Source organism: Anabas testudineus, chromosome 17 (genome assembly GCF_900324465.2).
Source record: "Anabas testudineus chromosome 17, fAnaTes1.2, whole genome shotgun sequence".
In the NCBI taxonomy this organism is placed as follows: domain Eukaryota; kingdom Metazoa; phylum Chordata; class Actinopteri; order Anabantiformes; family Anabantidae; genus Anabas; species Anabas testudineus.
The window spans coordinates 7205213-7221833 of NC_046626.1; the positions used below are offsets into that span (position 1 = coordinate 7205213).

General features: G+C 40.5%; 2 protein-coding genes across 6 annotated transcripts; both read left to right on the forward strand.

Annotated features, from left to right (window-relative positions):
- Window positions 1-3199: 3199 nt before the first annotated feature.
- LOC113171400 (regulator of G-protein signaling 8-like) lies at window positions 3200-5245 on the forward strand. Of its 4 annotated transcripts, none has more exons than XM_026373730.2 (5): window positions 3200-3594; window positions 3670-3738; window positions 3834-3895; window positions 3990-4156; window positions 4472-5245. In XM_026373730.2, the coding sequence occupies exons 1-5, from the start codon at window positions 3545-3547 to the stop codon at window positions 4748-4750; spliced, it is 627 nt and encodes a 208-aa protein (XP_026229515.1). In that variant the 5' UTR covers window positions 3200-3544; the 3' UTR covers window positions 4751-5245. The 4 variants fall into 4 exon arrangements, with proteins under 4 accessions (XP_026229515.1, XP_026229514.1, XP_026229516.1 ...); XM_026373731.2 differs by having other exon boundaries at window positions 3203-3521; XM_026373729.2 differs by having other exon boundaries at window positions 3200-3738.
- Window positions 5246-9750: 4505 nt separating this feature from the next.
- On the forward strand, window positions 9751-16560 carry ro60 (Ro60, Y RNA binding protein). Of its 2 annotated transcripts, none has more exons than XM_026375450.1 (9): window positions 9751-9882; window positions 10971-11574; window positions 11902-12122; window positions 12765-12911; window positions 12999-13136; window positions 13242-13358; window positions 13666-13782; window positions 13974-14120; window positions 14642-16560. In XM_026375450.1, exons 2-9 carry the CDS (start codon window positions 10989-10991, stop codon window positions 14792-14794), a joined length of 1626 nt encoding a protein of 541 aa, XP_026231235.1. In that variant the 5' UTR covers window positions 9751-9882; window positions 10971-10988; the 3' UTR covers window positions 14795-16560. The 2 variants fall into 2 exon arrangements, with proteins under 2 accessions (XP_026231235.1, XP_026231234.1); XM_026375449.1 differs by lacking the exon at window positions 9751-9882 and adding an exon at window positions 10812-10856.
- Window positions 16561-16621: the final 61 nt, after the last annotated feature.

The window sequence follows — 16621 nt, forward strand, 5'->3', positions numbered from 1 at the left end:
AGGTATCACTCTGCTAAAGGTTACAAAAAAAATTAGGAACAAGTAAGACCCAACTGCTCCACCACATCCTCTTTTAATCTCACTTATGTAAGCACACACACACACACACACACACACACACAGAGGCAGATGCATATACACAATGCATCTCAAACACATTTTGTGCTTTCAGACGGTAATAGACAGGAATTAGCAAGAATGAAGGCGTCAAAGCAATGTCGTGTTTTTGCTTTTGCTTTCAGCCCTTTTTTTATTCTGAGGTGTTAAACTGATGTCTGTCTTGTTGCCATTTCCTTATTTGCACTGTTCTGTTTATTAGTAACAAGTATGTCCTGTGAAATTAGTCATATGACAATGAGAAGCTATAGCAAAAACATTAGGCCACAATTGAGCAACAGGATGTTTGAGTTGTCACATACCAAAGTATATGACATCTATGGCAGGTACAAATTGCTGAGGGTATCAAGGATCCTATCAGTGAGGCTACAATATATATTTGAAAGTTGTTGGTTGTGTTTAGCCATGTCACGAGACTGAAATCGTCATTGTGGATCCATGCTGTATACAGGAGCTGGTTGCATTACTGGGTGATGTTGCTCAACCGGTTTAACAAAGGACTCTGTGTTTCAGAGGCAGGTAAACAATGTTCGACTGTGGAAAACCTCTGCCAGATTAAAATCTGTCCCAGTTAAATATAATATTTAAAGCAATTAGTCAGTGGATAAAAATATCTACAACAAAAGTGAGGCAGAATTTAATTTTCCTTTAATAACAAAATGCATCAGAACACGAGGACTGCTCAGTCAGGGTTTGATAAAGTACATACAGAGACATAAGCTCTGTGAGACTGTAACGCACTTTGCTAAACTGCATTGCGGCACAGCTAAACACTTACAATGATGCAAACGCTGCTGGTGTTTCGCAGCATGACTATATTTGTTAATTAGCATTGGACATTGAACATACAAAGTAGTCGACAAATGAGCAGTTGCGACAGTTGTGCTAGAACATGAATGCATGTACCATATTTCTTGAAAATGCTATAGCTTGTGTTTGGAGACATTTCATTTGAAACCTCGTGTGAACATTGTGGTTGTTTTAGCAGAAGACGCAGGGACTCAGCAAAGTTACTGCAATGTAACTGTGATTCGTCCTCTGGCCACCACGTGTCTGTCTTAAGTCCACTTTCTCTTCCAGCTTTGAGCGGGAGTTAATGTATAATGTGCACAGGGAAACCCCACTTGCCCGTTCATGTGATGCGACATGTGAAACCCAACAATGCACCGAGCTGTTAACCGCCTAAGCCACTGCACTTAAGTGAATTTCACATGACAAACGTTTTTCTCCTTTTGGTTTTGGCTGCCAGCGCTGTATTATGTAAAAGTAATATGTAATCAAACATCTAACCAAATGGCCGTGATCCTCTATGAGCCTATAATGCAAATCTAGTCGCTATATCTCCAGAATGTAAAGTTCATATCACTTCTTAATTTGGAACAACACAGTCTTATATGCTGCAAAACCTTTACTGTATTACTTGGGAGAGTTATGCAGAATACAAGAGCTTTCCCTCCTGATGATGACAGATGATGTTGACCCACTAAGAGGTAATTCACACAGCAATCAAACAGGTTTGTTCCATATTCTGCAACAAGCCATGACCTAAAAGCATGAGTGATTAACGTGGTTTTATGTAGGTAATTGTGTAACACACATGCAAAAGCGGACATAGATATCCTACTTTGCGTCCCTGCTCTGTCTGTTTATATCACTTCCCCCACAGTGACATTAATTATCAACTGAGAGCACCATAAAAACATCCATATTGAGTCATATGGTCCTTTTATGTCAGATCTATAACTAGGTAGGAACGTTTAACATGTTCAATAAAGTCTGAACAATTCTGAAAACACGTTTCACTTGATGATCTCCTAATAGTGTGTTTTCCTTTTCAACTAATACAATTTCTACAAAGCCTGGAAGACTGCTGTGCACGGCCCCTTTAGTCAAACCATGATTGAAAGTGACAAAGTCTCTCTTTGCTTTGACTGCTATTATAATGCTAATTAGTCAGAACTGTTCTGCTGGTAACTTGAGGCACAGTCACATTTATAACAGGTGAACAATGGCTACACATTGATTTACCCTTTAACCTTTATTTGAGTTAGAGCCATGCGTGTATGACTTGGTGGTGTCAGTGAGTCGCAGTTATTGCAAACAAGACATTTTCAACCCAAGAATTACCGTTCCTGTACATTTGGAAGAGACCGTAGCACACATGTGGTTGGCAACGGTTTTCTGCACCGCACACTCCTTTCAGTTTATTATGTTTTTCTACAGTCCGAGTCATGATACCTTTACAGTGCACTTTTTCATGAGGCTGCTGGTTTTGCTTCTCACTTCCTGTTAGGCCCAGCTCAGTCTGGTCCTGCAAAACCACATCAAGTTTAAGTTCAGTCTCATCTGCGCTAGTTCTGTTTGGTTTGTGTGGTCTTCGTAGTGTCTCATTGACGATGGCGCTCTGTTACGTGCTTGCATTCTCATTGCATTTCCTCTAGAGCACACATTCATTGACTGACTCACTTGTGAAATACATTCATATCTTTCCTCCAGTGCCAGCAGCAGCAGCAGACTGACATCAGTGGTTTTGAGTGAAATGTCTCAGCAACTGTTGGATGAGATGCTGCAATGTCTGGCACACTCACTTGTGTGGGCAGGTGAACTATAATACGTGTAGGTGTCTTTTTTTGTTTGTTTGTTTGTTTGTCTCAGTGTAATCAAAAATGTAATGAGCAAAACTTTAAAAGTAGTATGTACATATACATGCATACACACATATAGATATAATCATGACAACAGCTAAATCAAAATTCTAGAGTTGACAGACTGCATCACTTTACATAAAAAGACACTACCTGAGAGTTATATGGCCAAATAAATGACACATTGGCCCTTTAAACCACTACACAGAACACACATAAAGTTGGTTTTCAGTGTTTCTACTGCTGATTTTGGACTAGGGATGGCTGTGGAAATGGAGAACTATGAACTTGATTGATAGAAAGAACAGAATAGGAAAAACTAAACAGCTCTAAGAAACTCATGACCACTTGACCTGTGACTAAGAATATCCCAGACTTGAATGGTGAGCTAAATGACGTAGAAGCTGGATGACTTTCAGCAGCATTTGTAATGCTTTTAACTGTGGAGAATGCGATGAGGGTTGTGATACACTGCAAACTCTGTTCTATAATTAAACACTAAGGAAAAGCACAAGGTTTGACGCACTTTCAGTATTCATGTGGCTCATTCTAATCGTGTAACAATCAGGCTGGATGTCAACAGAGGTTAAAGATAGCAAGACGCAAATGGGGGGAAAGTGCTGAGAGCTGTAGTTCAGGGAGAAACGTCTTGGCTTCACAGTTGGATTTTAATCTTGCTTTGACCCTCATCAGGGAAACTAGACTGTAGCTTTTCGACAGCATCATGCGAGAGATACCATCAAACTTGAATTCGCAGAGGTTAGTGTGATTTAAAATCAGCAATGAATGGGCTCTGTAGGATGTCTCTGGACACCCAGGACACAAAGACAATGTAAGTACATGATTGATTTCTAATGCAGCAAGGGCAATTTCACTTATATATTCCTGCTGATGTCCACTCTTCTAGTCATCAAGCATGGAAATCCAGGATACATAACTTAATTCAGAGTCCATTACCATGGAGGATTATCAACAGGTTAATTCATTGTTAAAATAATTAATTCATAATATTATTGTTTCATCTGAGCTTATCTTTAAAACCCTAAAACCCTCCTTTTCTTCCCCCTACAGGCAGGAAACAAATGAACGCAGTAATTTAGGAGATTCTCTTGAGATGCTCCTTTCCACAAAATGTAATTTTCTTCCACGTCCATGCAATAGACAACAAATATCATGGTCGGCTTCTGTTTCTTTTCTTTTCTGAAGCTGTGTGCTCTTGTGTAAAAGGTGGACAAACAGCATTTCGGGACTTTCTGAAGTCAGAGTTCTGTGAGGAAAACTTGGACTTCTGGCTCGCGTGTCAAGAGTTCAAACACTTGAAACGTCCAGAGAAACTGACACAGAGAGCAGCGGGGATTTATGAACAGTTCATTATGGACGAGTCTCCCAGACAGGTAATGTTACACTCTACAGGATCAGCCAAATCATGAGGGGAGATTTTTTTTGTGCAGATGCTTGTAAGTGCTGAACAAGAAAAACATAATTTAGCCTGTACGGTAATATTCAACGATTTTATCGTAAGAATGAGGACATTTTCTAGAAAATTGCTCAGACCCCTAATCACTTACTGTACGTCAACCACATCAACCAGCATTTAAAATAGTTCCTTTTTGACTGTGGTAACAACGCAGGTGGCTGCTATGTATAGTATGTACCACACAGTGTCTAGCATGCTTAGGTATTTTGTTTTGTATTGCATATCTTTGCAGGTAAACTTAGATTTCTACACCAGACATATCATCAGTCAGAGTCTCCAGCAACCAGGGCCTTCATGTTTTATCATGGCACAGAAGAAAATCTACGGCCTAATGGAGAATGACTCCTTCCCACGCTTCATTCAATCTGAGAAATACAAAGGCTTTCTGGATGCAGCTTATAAACCGAGAGGCTTTAGGAAACACTGCAAGGCCTTGAAGATGAAGAGCACTGGAGATCTAATACAGCGTGATTCAAAACCAATCAGCCTCCGTCTCTCGTACAAGGACTAACATCGTGTTTTTTGTGCACAGGCTCAGAATGAGGAGCTGCTGTTGTGCAGGCACTTCTCTTTCTCTTGAAATGTCTGTAACATACTGTCTTAAAGTTGTGCCAGTGCAACTGTAATCATACTGCCGGCAGTGCCATCTGGTGCACAGTGAACACTGCCATCATCAAAAGAAAAAAGTATGTGTGTTTTGTTTGTTGTTGTTGTTGTTGTTTAATTTTTGGGATGTTTCTGTGTGGAACAGTCATGGCTTTGGATGTAAACTTTAATATTTATGGCTCTATACTTGTAAAAAGCACATGACTGCAGGACTGTTTTTACTGTGTATTACGGTATGTCAGTTTGCACTTCTACAGTATTTTATGAGATTTTAAATAAACTTTCTATGTGTTTATCATGAAGCGTTGTAATACCACAGATTTTGTTATGTTATAAGTTCATACAGATTGTTCCACTGCTACAAATACTCATAATGTGAATAAAAGAGCATCTTTATTAGCCAATTGTTACAGTTGATGTGCTACTGCCTCCCTGTGGTGACAGCTAAAACTTACAATCTCTGTTAAACATTAAAGGGAAACTTTACCTATTTTCAATTGGAATTATTAGACTCTAGTTTGAGGAGTACTTATATAAATGGTATTGAATTTCTAAAGGTTAAAATATTTCTTTGCCATTAGCTGAAGGAAGGCTGTAAGCAGCAGTAATCCTAAGTGAATGATGTTTTTTTCTCGACTTTAACCCATAACTTATATCCTTATTAAGTCCTACAAAATAATCAGCTTATTGTGTTAAAGCTATATTTTTTTAATATTTCTTCATTTAGTTCATCCTCTTTGAATCCGTCTTTTTCTTATGTAGACCTGATATTTTCTTTCTATGACATGTCAAAATGACCTCATTTGAAAAGAGCTTATTATTGGAAACAGCCAGGCTTTATCAGAGTTGCTATTATACCTAATGGAGGTGACAGAAGAGCTGAGCCACAGACTGAAGAGTGATCACACACAGATCAAACAGTTTTTGTACTTTGCGAGCAATAGGTCAACACTCAACATCATCATCGTGTTGTTCTCTGTGACAAGAGGGAGCAGGTAAAGATGGAAGAAACAATCACCAAAGTTGATGTGTATCACTTAAATGCTGCATCTGGCAATCTTGGGATTCATTTTTATTGTCTAATTGAAGTTTTAATCTGTATGGTTATTTTTTTCTCCACTATCCATGTAAACATGGAGGCAGAGACAGAGAGTAGGGTGGTGCTCTGTATCCCAGTATCCATGTAAACATGGAGGCAGAGACAGACAGTAGGATGGTACTCTGTATCCCAGTATCCATGTAAACATGGAGGCAGAGACAGAGAGTAGGATGGTACTCTGTATCCCAGTATCCATGTAAACATGGAGGCAGAGACAGACAGTAGGATGGTACTCTGTATCCCAGTATCCATGTAAACATGGAGGTAGAGACAGAGAGTAGGGTGGTGCTCTGTATCCCAGTATCCATGTAAACATGGAGGCAGAGACAGACAGTAGGATGGTACTCTGTATCCCAGTATACATGTAAACATGGAGACAGAGAGTAGGATGGTACTCTGTATCCCAGTATCCATGTAAACATGGAGGCAGAGACAGAGAGTAGGATGGTACTCTGTATCCCAGTATACATGTAAACATGGAGACAGAGAGTAGGATGGTGCTCTGTATCCCAGTATCCATGTAAACATGGAGACAGAGAGTAGGACGGTACTCTGTATCCCAGTATCCATGTAAACATGGAGGCAGAGACAGAGAGTAGGATGGTACTCTGTATCCCAGTATCCATGTAAACATGGAGACAGAGACAGAGAGTAGGATGGTGCTCTGTATCCCAGTATCCATGTAAACATGGAGGCAGAGACAGAGAGTAGGATGGTGCTCTGTATCCCAGTATCCATGTAAACATGGAGGCAGAGGCAGAGAGTAGGATGGTACTCTGTATCCCAGTATCCATGTAAACATGGAGGCAGAGGCAGAGAGTAGGATGGTGCTCTGTATCCCAGTATCCATGTAAACATGGAGGCAGAGGCAGAGAGTAGGATGGTACTCTGTATCCCAGTATACATATAAACATGGAGACAGAGAGTAGGATGGTACTCTGTATCCCAGTATCCATGTAAACATGGAGGCAGAGACAGACAGTAGGATGGTACTCTGTATCCCAGTATCCATGTAAACATGGAGGCAGAGAGTAGGATGGTACTCTGTATCCCAGTATACATGTAAACATGGAGACAGAGAGTAGGATGGTACTCTGTATCCCAGTATCCATGTAAACATGGAGACAGAGAGTAGGATGGTACTCTGTATCCCAGTATCCATGTAAACATGGAGGCAGAGACAGAGAGTAGGATGGTACTCTGTATCCCAGTATCCATGTAAACATGGAGGCAGAGACAGACAGTAGGATGGTACTCTGTATCCCAGTATCCATGTAAACATGGAGGCAGAGACAGACAGTAGGATGGTACTCTGTATCCCAGTATCCATGTAAACATGGAGACAGAGAGTAGGATGGTGCTCTGTATCCCAGTATCCATGTAAACATGGAGGCAGAGACAGAGAGTAGGATGGTACTCTGTATCCCAGTATCCATGTAAACATGGAGGCAGAGACAGAGAGTAGGATGGTACTCTGTATCCCAGTATCCATGTAAACATGGAGGCAGAGACAGAGAGTAGGATGGTGCTCTGTATCCCAGTATCCATGTAAACATGGAGGCAGAGACAGAGAGTAGGATGGTACTCTGTATCCCAGTATACATATAAACATGGAGACAGAGAGTAGGATGGTACTCTGTATCCCAGTATCCATGTAAACATGGAGGCAGAGACAGACAGTAGGATGGTACTCTGTATCCCAGTATACATATAAACATGGAGGCAGAGACAGACAGTAGGATGGTACTCTGTATCCCAGTATACATGTAAACATGGAGACAGAGAGTAGGATGGTACTCTGTATCCCAGTATCCATGTAAACATGGAGGCAGAGACAGACAGTAGGATGGTACTCTGTATCCCAGTATCCATGTAAACATGGAGGCAGAGAGTAGGATGGTACTCTGTATCCCAGTATACATGTAAACATGGAGACAGAGAGTAGGATGGTACTCTGTATCCCAGTATCCATGTAAACATGGAGACAGAGAGTAGGATGGTGATCTGTATCCCAGTATCCATGTAAACATGGAGACAGAGAGTAGGATGGTACTCTGTATCCCAGTATCCATGTAAACATGGAGGCAGAGACAGAGAGTAGGATGGTACTCTGTATCCCAGTATCCATGTAAACATGGAGGCAGAGACAGAGAGTAGGATGGTACTCTGTATCCCAGTATCCATGTAAACATGGAGGCAGAGAGTAGGATGGTACTCTGTATCCCAGTATCCATGTAAACATGGAGGCAGAGACAGAGAGTAGGATGGTACTCTGTATCCCAGTATCCATGTAAACATGGAGGCAGAGACAGAGAGTAGGATGGTACTCTGTATCCCAGTATCCATGTAAACATGGAGGCAGAGACAGACAGTAGGATGGTACTCTGTATCCCAGTATCCATGTAAACATGGAGGTAGAGACAGAGAGTAGGGTGGTGCTCTGTATCCCAGTATCCATGTAAACATGGAGGCAGAGACAGACAGTAGGATGGTACTCTGTATCCCAGTATACATGTAAACATGGAGACAGAGAGTAGGATGGTACTCTGTATCCCAGTATCCATGTAAACATGGAGGCAGAGACAGAGAGTAGGATGGTACTCTGTATCCCAGTATACATGTAAACATGGAGACAGAGAGTAGGATGGTACTCTGTATCCCAGTATCCATGTAAACATGGAGACAGAGAGTAGGATGGTACTCTGTATCCCAGTATCCATGTAAACATGGAGGCAGAGACAGAGAGTAGGGTGGTGCTCTGTATCCCAGTATCCATGTAAACATGGAGGCAGAGACAGAGAGTAGGATGGTACTCTATATCCCAGTATCCATGTAAACATGGAGGCAGAGAGTAGGATGGTACTCTGTATCCCAGTATCCATGTAAACATGGAGGCAGAGACAGAGAGTAGGATGGTACTCTGTATCCCAGTATCCATGTAAACATGGAGGCAGAGAGTAGGATGGTGCTCTGTATCCCAGTATCCATGTAAACATGGAGGCAGAGACAGAGAGTAGGATGGTACTCTGTATCCCAGTATCCATGTAAACATGGAGACAGAGAGTAGGATGGTACTCTGTATCCCAGTATCCATGTAAACATGGAGACAGAGAGTAGGATGGTACTCTGTATCCCAGTATCCATGTAAACATGGAGGCAGAGAGTAGGATGGTACTCTGTATCCCAGTATCCATGTAAACATGGAGACAGAGACAGACAGTAGGATGGTACTCTGTATCCCAGTATCCATGTAAACATGGAGGCAGAGAGTAGGATGGTACTCTGTATCCCAGTATCCATGTAAACATGGAGGCAGAGAGTAGGATGGTACTCTGTATCCCAGTATCCATGTAAACATGGAGGCAGAGACAGAGAGTAGGATGGTACTCTGTATCCCAGTATCCATGTAAACATGGAGGCAGAGACAGAGAGTAGGATGGTACTCTGTATCCCAGTATCCATGTAAACATGGAGGCAGAGACAGACAGTAGGATGGTACTCTGTATCCCAGTATCCATGTAAACATGGAGGCAGAGACAGAGAGTAGGATGGTACTCTGTATCCCAGTATCCATGTAAACATGGAGGCAGAGAGTAGGATGGTACTCTGTATCCCAGTATCCATGTAAACATGGAGGCAGAGACAGAGAGTAGGATGGTACTCTGTATCCCAGTATCCATGTAAACATGGAGGCAGAGAGTAGGATGGTACTCTGTATCCCAGTATCCATGTAAACATGGAGACAGAGACAGACAGTAGGATGGTACTCTGTATCCCAGTATCCATGTAAACATGGAGGCAGAGACAGAGAGTAGGATGGTACTCTGTATCCCAGTATCCATCGCGGCACCGCCCCTGGTTATCTCACTGACGGTCAGAGGGGAGGCCTTTCCCAACTAGCCACATCCGATACTTAGGCGCTGTGTAGAGATATTGTGGTAAGTTCGCTCACATAAACAGTATTAAACATATTATTGTCTGTGCGTTAACAGGAATGTCGACACAATGGAGCTAAGCTCAGTGTAGCTGTAGGCACGTAGCCAGCTGCCCATCCCCAGACGAGCTGCATGAAGCCGCGGAGCCGCAGCTTTCCGGTGTCCGTCTGAGATCAAGCCGAGATGTGGGGCTTCGTAGTTAGTGGTCGGAGGAGACCGGCTGGCTCTCAGCTGAGCAATGTTAGGAACAGGCTGGATATCTGTGCTCCATTACTAACTAATATATTAATATATTATTATCATAGACAGTGGGCTGACGTTAACCAACTTGTCCAGACTGCCCTCTGTGATAGCTTGACTAACGCTAAGTTAGCAACTTGAACGGGTAACGATAGCTAGGCTCGACTAGCTGCTCGACTAGCTGCTCGACTAGCTAGTTGAGCTAGTAGTTAACGATAAGGTCGCTGGAGCTGACTTAGACATTATATGTCCTCAAGTCTGGCATATTCTATAAATAAATACTATCATGATGTCCAATCGGATTTAAAGTCTTTCTGTCAATGAGCAGGTCGTGTTATCTGTGTTATTTATGTGTTCATGATGATGTTGACCACAGTTTTTGTCTTGTTAACATTAGAGCTTCATGCATTTGTATAGTTTGCAGTTTTCAGTGATGCTTCATAAGTTACCACTGCTTCTGCATAACTTTGACCCATTGATCTGAGCTGATGTGAATAGTCCACTGATTATTATTATTGATCAGTGGTGGTTTAATCTGATGTATGGTAAAGTTGAAAGGATTTCTTAACTAAAGACAAGTAACAGCACTGTCTGCAATTTCTTGTTTTTGTTTTTTTGCAGACATTGGTCAAAAAATGACCTGACTGTGACAGTGTCATTACTTTATTTCTATTCTATTTATTTCTATTACCATGGAAGGAGGGATTGCAAATAAAAATCTCATTGTACAGTGTAATGTATGTATGACAATAAATCTCTTAAATCTTGAACTTTTTCTTGCATCTGTAAGTATAACACTGATAATGCTCTAATAAGTAGGTAACATTTTCTTTCACCATTCTCTGCTTCAGGCCTTGCCTAAAGTTACAATGGAGCCATCAGGAAGCACTACGATATCTTCATCAAGCAACCACACCCTGAACTCAGCAGGTGGTGACTGTGCATGGGAGGTCAGCGACAAGACCAGGCTGTGCCGCTTCCTCTGCTATGGCTCTGAGGGAGACATTTACACTGCAAGAGAGGAGGGTCGTGTCAGCATGGAGAGCGCCGGAGCCCTTCTTTCTCTGCTACAGGAGGGACGAGGTGCTGAGGTGGTAGAGGAGGTAAAACGGTTTGCCCAGGATGGGCAAGCTGTCAGACTTGGCCCCTCCTTCTTTGCCTTGGCTTTGTGCTCTCAGCACTCTGAGCTGAAGACTAGGCAGGCAGCATTCAAAGCCCTTAAGGAAGTTTGTCGGGACCCTGCCCATCTGTTTTCTTTCATCCAGTACAAGAAGGAATTAAAAGAGGGCATGAAGTGTGGAATTTGGGGACGTGCCCTGAGGAAAGCAGTGTCTGACTGGTACAATGAGCAAGATGCTGTGAGTCTGGCTGCGGCTGTGACCAAATGTAAACAGAGAGTGGGATGGTCACACCAGGATCTTCTCAGACTCTCTCACACCAAACCAGCTAATGAAGGTGAGTTTATACAACCCACATCATTTCCTGTTTTTTACAGTGAAACTCTAGAGGTATTCATTTAACTCAAAGGATTGTTATATTATCAAGTTAAATGCCAATAAGCTTTAATACAGATTCAAGAGGTACCATTTCACTATTTCACCCAACAACGTTACAGTAAGTAATGTGGGAGGATTAAACTGATTTAGAGGTTGTGATGATACAGAGAAAAGAATGAGAAGAAACATAAACAGTCTTCCACATTGACAAAAAGATAATTATACTTGATATTTGAAAAACTATTGTAAAACTATATTGTAATGGTCATACCTTTGTTTTTTCTAGCAATTGCCTTGATCAGCAAATATGTAACAAAAGGATGGAAAGAAGTCCAGGCTGCATATGCGGACAAAGAAAACTCAGAAGTAGTTGTCAAAGTGCTTTCATATCTTGAGGTGGTGGAGAAGGTCAAGCACAGCTGTGATGAAACAGAGGTCATCAATCTAATAGAGGAACATAAACTGGAGCGGGAGCAGCTACTAACGGACCACCTGAAGTCCAAACAAGTGAGTGTGTTTTTCTTTCTTTACATCATTGTTCTGTGATGTTTATGGTTTATGGTGGATGGTCATTTACAGAGCTTCCTTGTGCTATCTTCAAATTCACAATACACACCAGTGACACTGAATTATACCTGTCTTTGATAACTTTAAAGCTCTGACACTAAATCTACATAGTGGTCAACCCAACAGCACCTTCTTATCTTTGTTACACCTTTATCCAAGCAAGGAAGGGTGCCTGGTGCTCCCTACAGCACACAGCAAAAGGCCCCAAGCATATCTCTTCAGCTCAGTGGTCCAACAATGAAAGAAATAAGGAAACTAAAATATTTTCTCTTGGCACTTTGCTATAACTCTCCTCTCCCTGTCCTAGTTAATTTACTTGCTTCTTGCATCTCTTTGGAGAAAAACCAAACAGCCAAATAGAAATGACTAATGGCAGTAAATGATAATTAGATACAAAACAAGCTTACAGTGTCACAGAGTATTTCAGCTGGATTTCAAGAAACTTTTTCCACTTTTTTGAGAAATAAATGACAAAATGTTGTTGGATCTCCTAAGAAATGAGCTGCTGACATAAATCCTGGATATGAGCATATAGTATATAAGCTGGTGTTAAAGAAATATTTGGTCATGTGTTTTTTGTAGGTATGGAGAGCTCTATTGAAGGAAATGCCTCTCCAGGCAGTGCTGAGGATCTTGGGTAGGATGACATCAAACAAAACAATTGAACTGGGAAGCTCAGAAACGCAAGCTCTATGTGACAGAATCCAGAGCGAGATGGCACTTAAGAAGGTAGAACCCAAACTTTTTCTGATTTGATTTACAGAATGAAACACAAACCAGTGTACAACTATTTGGTGTCTGTTTTATACACACTAGGCGAAGATCCACCCTTTCAGCATTCTCTTGGCTTCAGAGAACTACAAAAGAGGCCAAGGCTTTCAGGGAAAAACCAAATGGGAACCAGACAGCAGCATCCTCAAAGCAATGGACTCTGCCTTTTACAAGAGCTTTATGGTATTTTCTTTTTACAGAGCTTCTCACAGATTATTAAAGATGACAGAAACAACTAGCATTAGATAATTGAAATAATGTTTTCTACTGTAACAATTCTGTCCTTAGAATGTGGAGCCTGTGGGCAAACGCTTCGTAGTGGCAGTAGACGTGAGCACATCACTGAGCAGCATCGTCCCAGGGACGTCAATCAGCACAGCCGTCGCTGCTGCAGCCGTTACAATGGTATGACAGACAGTGCAAAAGCTAAATAGGTTTAGGGGATAATTGTTGTTTCAGTTGGAACAGCTGTGTCTGTAAGCAGGACTCTGTCCGCCCCATTTTTGGGGGAGCGTCGGGTCAAGGAATTGGTCTGTTGACACATAGTGGGGATTCCTGTGGAATTTCTTCCACAGCACGATTATTGTCCACCATCACAATTATTTTTCTCATGTGTATGAGTATTTGTTTGGTTTGTCAGCTTGTGTGCGTATGCAAGTGGAAACATTTTTGTGACATCATGCTTTTCTGTTGACCTTTGTGTCTGTCACAGATTTTTGCAAGGACAGAGACAGACACACATGTGCTAGCCTACTCCGAAGGAGCTTTGGTTCCATGCTCTGTTTCGGCTGATATGACTCTTGCACAAACTGCAGTTGAGCTGGTTAAGGTAAGACAGTCAGGAAATCAACAGGTATAACTGAGGAGTAAGGACATGTTATGTATAACCACCAAAGCAGCACTATACTTCCAAACTCTCAAAAAAATTGAACAAAGTCTAGGAGTAGACCAGCCTTTATGTTTACATTGATTTCACTGAACACATCATTCTGTTTTGTTTTTTTTTACCCTTCGTCCTAGATCCCAGCTGGGAGCACGGACTGCAGCCTTCCCATTACGTGGGCCACGGAGAATGACAAAGCTGTAGATATGTTCATTATTCTAACCAACAATCCCTTGTGGACATTTACTTCCAGCCCAGTGGCATCTTTGAAGAAGTACAGACAAGTACATTATATTATGCTTGGCAATAACATTAATTGAGTAATTTTTTTGTCTTTCTTTTTTAAAAAGCTTACACAAAAATCATCTAATTAGGCAAATAATAAGATTTCTTTTCAATTTTTATTAATTATTTATATTAAAGCTGATTTGGCATTTAATTTCTTTAATTGCTTGCCATTTGACCAGTGCACAGGTTTTGTTATACATTACTCTTGTTATGTCAACTAGACAATAATTGGTTGAGTGACACAATTAATTTTCTGCAATTACAGAACATGGCCTTTAAAAAAAAGCACACACACACATCTGGTTTGCTAGTGAGTCTTTATCATATTAAGAAAAGTTTAAATAATTAACTTTTAATTTCCAAGTAAATCCGTGTATACATATACTTGGACTGAGTTTACTTATACTCACTGTAAGTAGCCAGGGTACTCAAAGAAATCAAGTAGAATGAGTAATTGGGGGAAGTGTTTACTTGCACTTATGTAACCTGTCTTTTTTTATGTGGATTTTCTCAATAGAAATCGGGACTCAATTCCAAGTTAGTGATGTGTGGGCTGACCTCCATTGGACACGCCATTGCAGATACAGAAGACAGAGGTGTACTAAGCATCTGTGGCTTCGACCTTGGAGCTTTGAGTGTCATTCGTAACCTTGCCCAGGATCTGATCTGAACAATTACTGTCTCTGAGTCATATGGTCAAACAAACAGATGGCACAAAGTGGACCAATGTGGTTCTCTTAGCATGTAGGGTGCCCTAAAACAGCACTAATCCAAAAGATGTTGACATTGACAATTCCAATTTCTCTTTTTGTATTTTGTTGCTTACAAGTCAGTTGACAAAGTGTCCAGCGGGCTGGACAGCACTCTGGAAATGTTATGTGGATATATTTTTTCTGAAATTCTAAAAGGAAGCGTGACAAAACATAATATGTCATATGGCACATCACGCTGTCAAGAGTTACAGAGCAAAAGGCATTCTGTATGATGGGCTATTCAGAGATCTGATGGTTCCTTGTTGAGACACAACCCTAATCAACAACAAATTCCTTTCACTTATGGCAAGATGTTGGCAGATTAATAAAAGGAACCATGTAAGAGTCAGAATGTTATGAGGCATAGTGCAACTGTAGGTTTATTTTCAGGGGATGTACTCTGGTCCGGTATGTATCTATGGTATGATATAACAGGTTTGATGGTAGAGGCATTTGAAATTTGAGAGCATGTCTCTCTCTTTAATGTAGCATCATTATAAATCAACACAAATAAATAAGATCAATTGAAATAAAGCACCAAAAGTCAACAGAATACCTTGATATTTTATGACTGTTCTTTTAAATTGTTAGTTTTAGTGAATCAGAAAAGTTTGAATAGTAATATGTGTAGAATTCCATTTACACAACTTTTGCATTTAACTTTTATGATAAATTTTTAGTTGGATTAACATCTGTTTTCCCCTAAAGCATATTTGTTTTGAAACTGTTCTGCTTGTGTTAAATTTATTTTATAAAAGATTACCCTTGGTGCTCCTAAATGTTATAACACATTATTTTGTGGGAATTATTTGTGTTACCAGTTATTTTTCTTTGTGAAACAATAACGCCAATGTTTGGGACTGTAAGTCAGTATACTGTAAGTGTGAGAAAATGACTTGTTCTCATATTTTAGTCTCAATTCTATGCACCACAATTAGGATTTTACTGTGTAATTGTGTCCAGGAAGGACAGATTATAGCTATTAACAACTGTTTACCAAGACTGAATCTGCTAGCATAGTAATGTTTCTGTAGCCTCTTTTTGATGTAAGAATGTTTGTTATGCAAAAAAACTAACTGATGATAGCATCCTTCCTGGAATAAAATGAATTGAATGTACTTTTGTAAAACATGTATCAGTAGAGATTTAAAGTACAACGCTTTATATTTCTTCAAACAGAATAAACACCCTGCTTAATGTTTTAGGGTTGGGGGCCAATTATTTTTTGGGAAATTCAAAGGAAACGACTGCAATGGTGCTTTATGTTTTAATCAACAGTGATTGCTGTAATTACTGATTCTATTCACTGAACCTATCACTCATCAATCATTCTGGTGTAATTCACAGTTTATAAAGAAAGACTCCTGACCATGTTACTGTGAAGGATTTTGTCCAAACATGCTGATACTGTTGTTTTCAGTGTTCAGACAATGTCTGCTGTCTTTTTGGTCAAAGGTCAAATGATATAAAGTAAAATATTTGTGTAATATGATCACTGACACGTTTGAAGTTGAAATAATAATAATACAAGAGAGAGATAGTATATTATAAGGTTTAGGATTTTACAAATATTTCACCACAGTCAGTTTCTTTCCCATCATACTGTATCCATTTTGCATAACATGTAAATACTTGACTATAGTGGCGATGTAAACCCCCAATAAACACTTTGCTGCTTTTCAAATCTGCTTGTGTTCTTGTGTAATTCCTGACATTGTCCCAACATGAACATACTCTGTTTTTCA

What these genes read in the sequence shown, in the direction of transcription:
- LOC113171400 (XM_026373729.2), top strand. Translation starts at nt 3,617, where the DNA reads ATGCAGCAAGGGCAATTTCACTTATATATTCCTGCTGATGTCCACTCT. An exon ending in CCATGGAGGATTATCAACAG is followed by an intron (nt 3,739 to 3,833) that starts GTTAATTCATTG and finishes TTCCCCCTACAG; the next exon opens with GCAGGAAACAAATGAACGCA. An exon ending in GATGCTCCTTTCCACAAAAT is followed by an intron (nt 3,896 to 3,989) that starts GTAATTTTCTTC and finishes CTTGTGTAAAAG; the next exon opens with GTGGACAAACAGCATTTCGG.
- ro60 (XM_026375449.1), top strand. Translation starts at nt 10,812, where the DNA reads ATGGAAGGAGGGATTGCAAATAAAAATCTCATTGTACAGTGTAAT. An exon ending in GCGAGATGGCACTTAAGAAG is followed by an intron (nt 12,912 to 12,998) that starts GTAGAACCCAAA and finishes TATACACACTAG; the next exon opens with GCGAAGATCCACCCTTTCAG. An exon ending in CTGCTGCAGCCGTTACAATG is followed by an intron (nt 13,359 to 13,665) that starts GTATGACAGACA and finishes TGTCTGTCACAG; the next exon opens with ATTTTTGCAAGGACAGAGAC.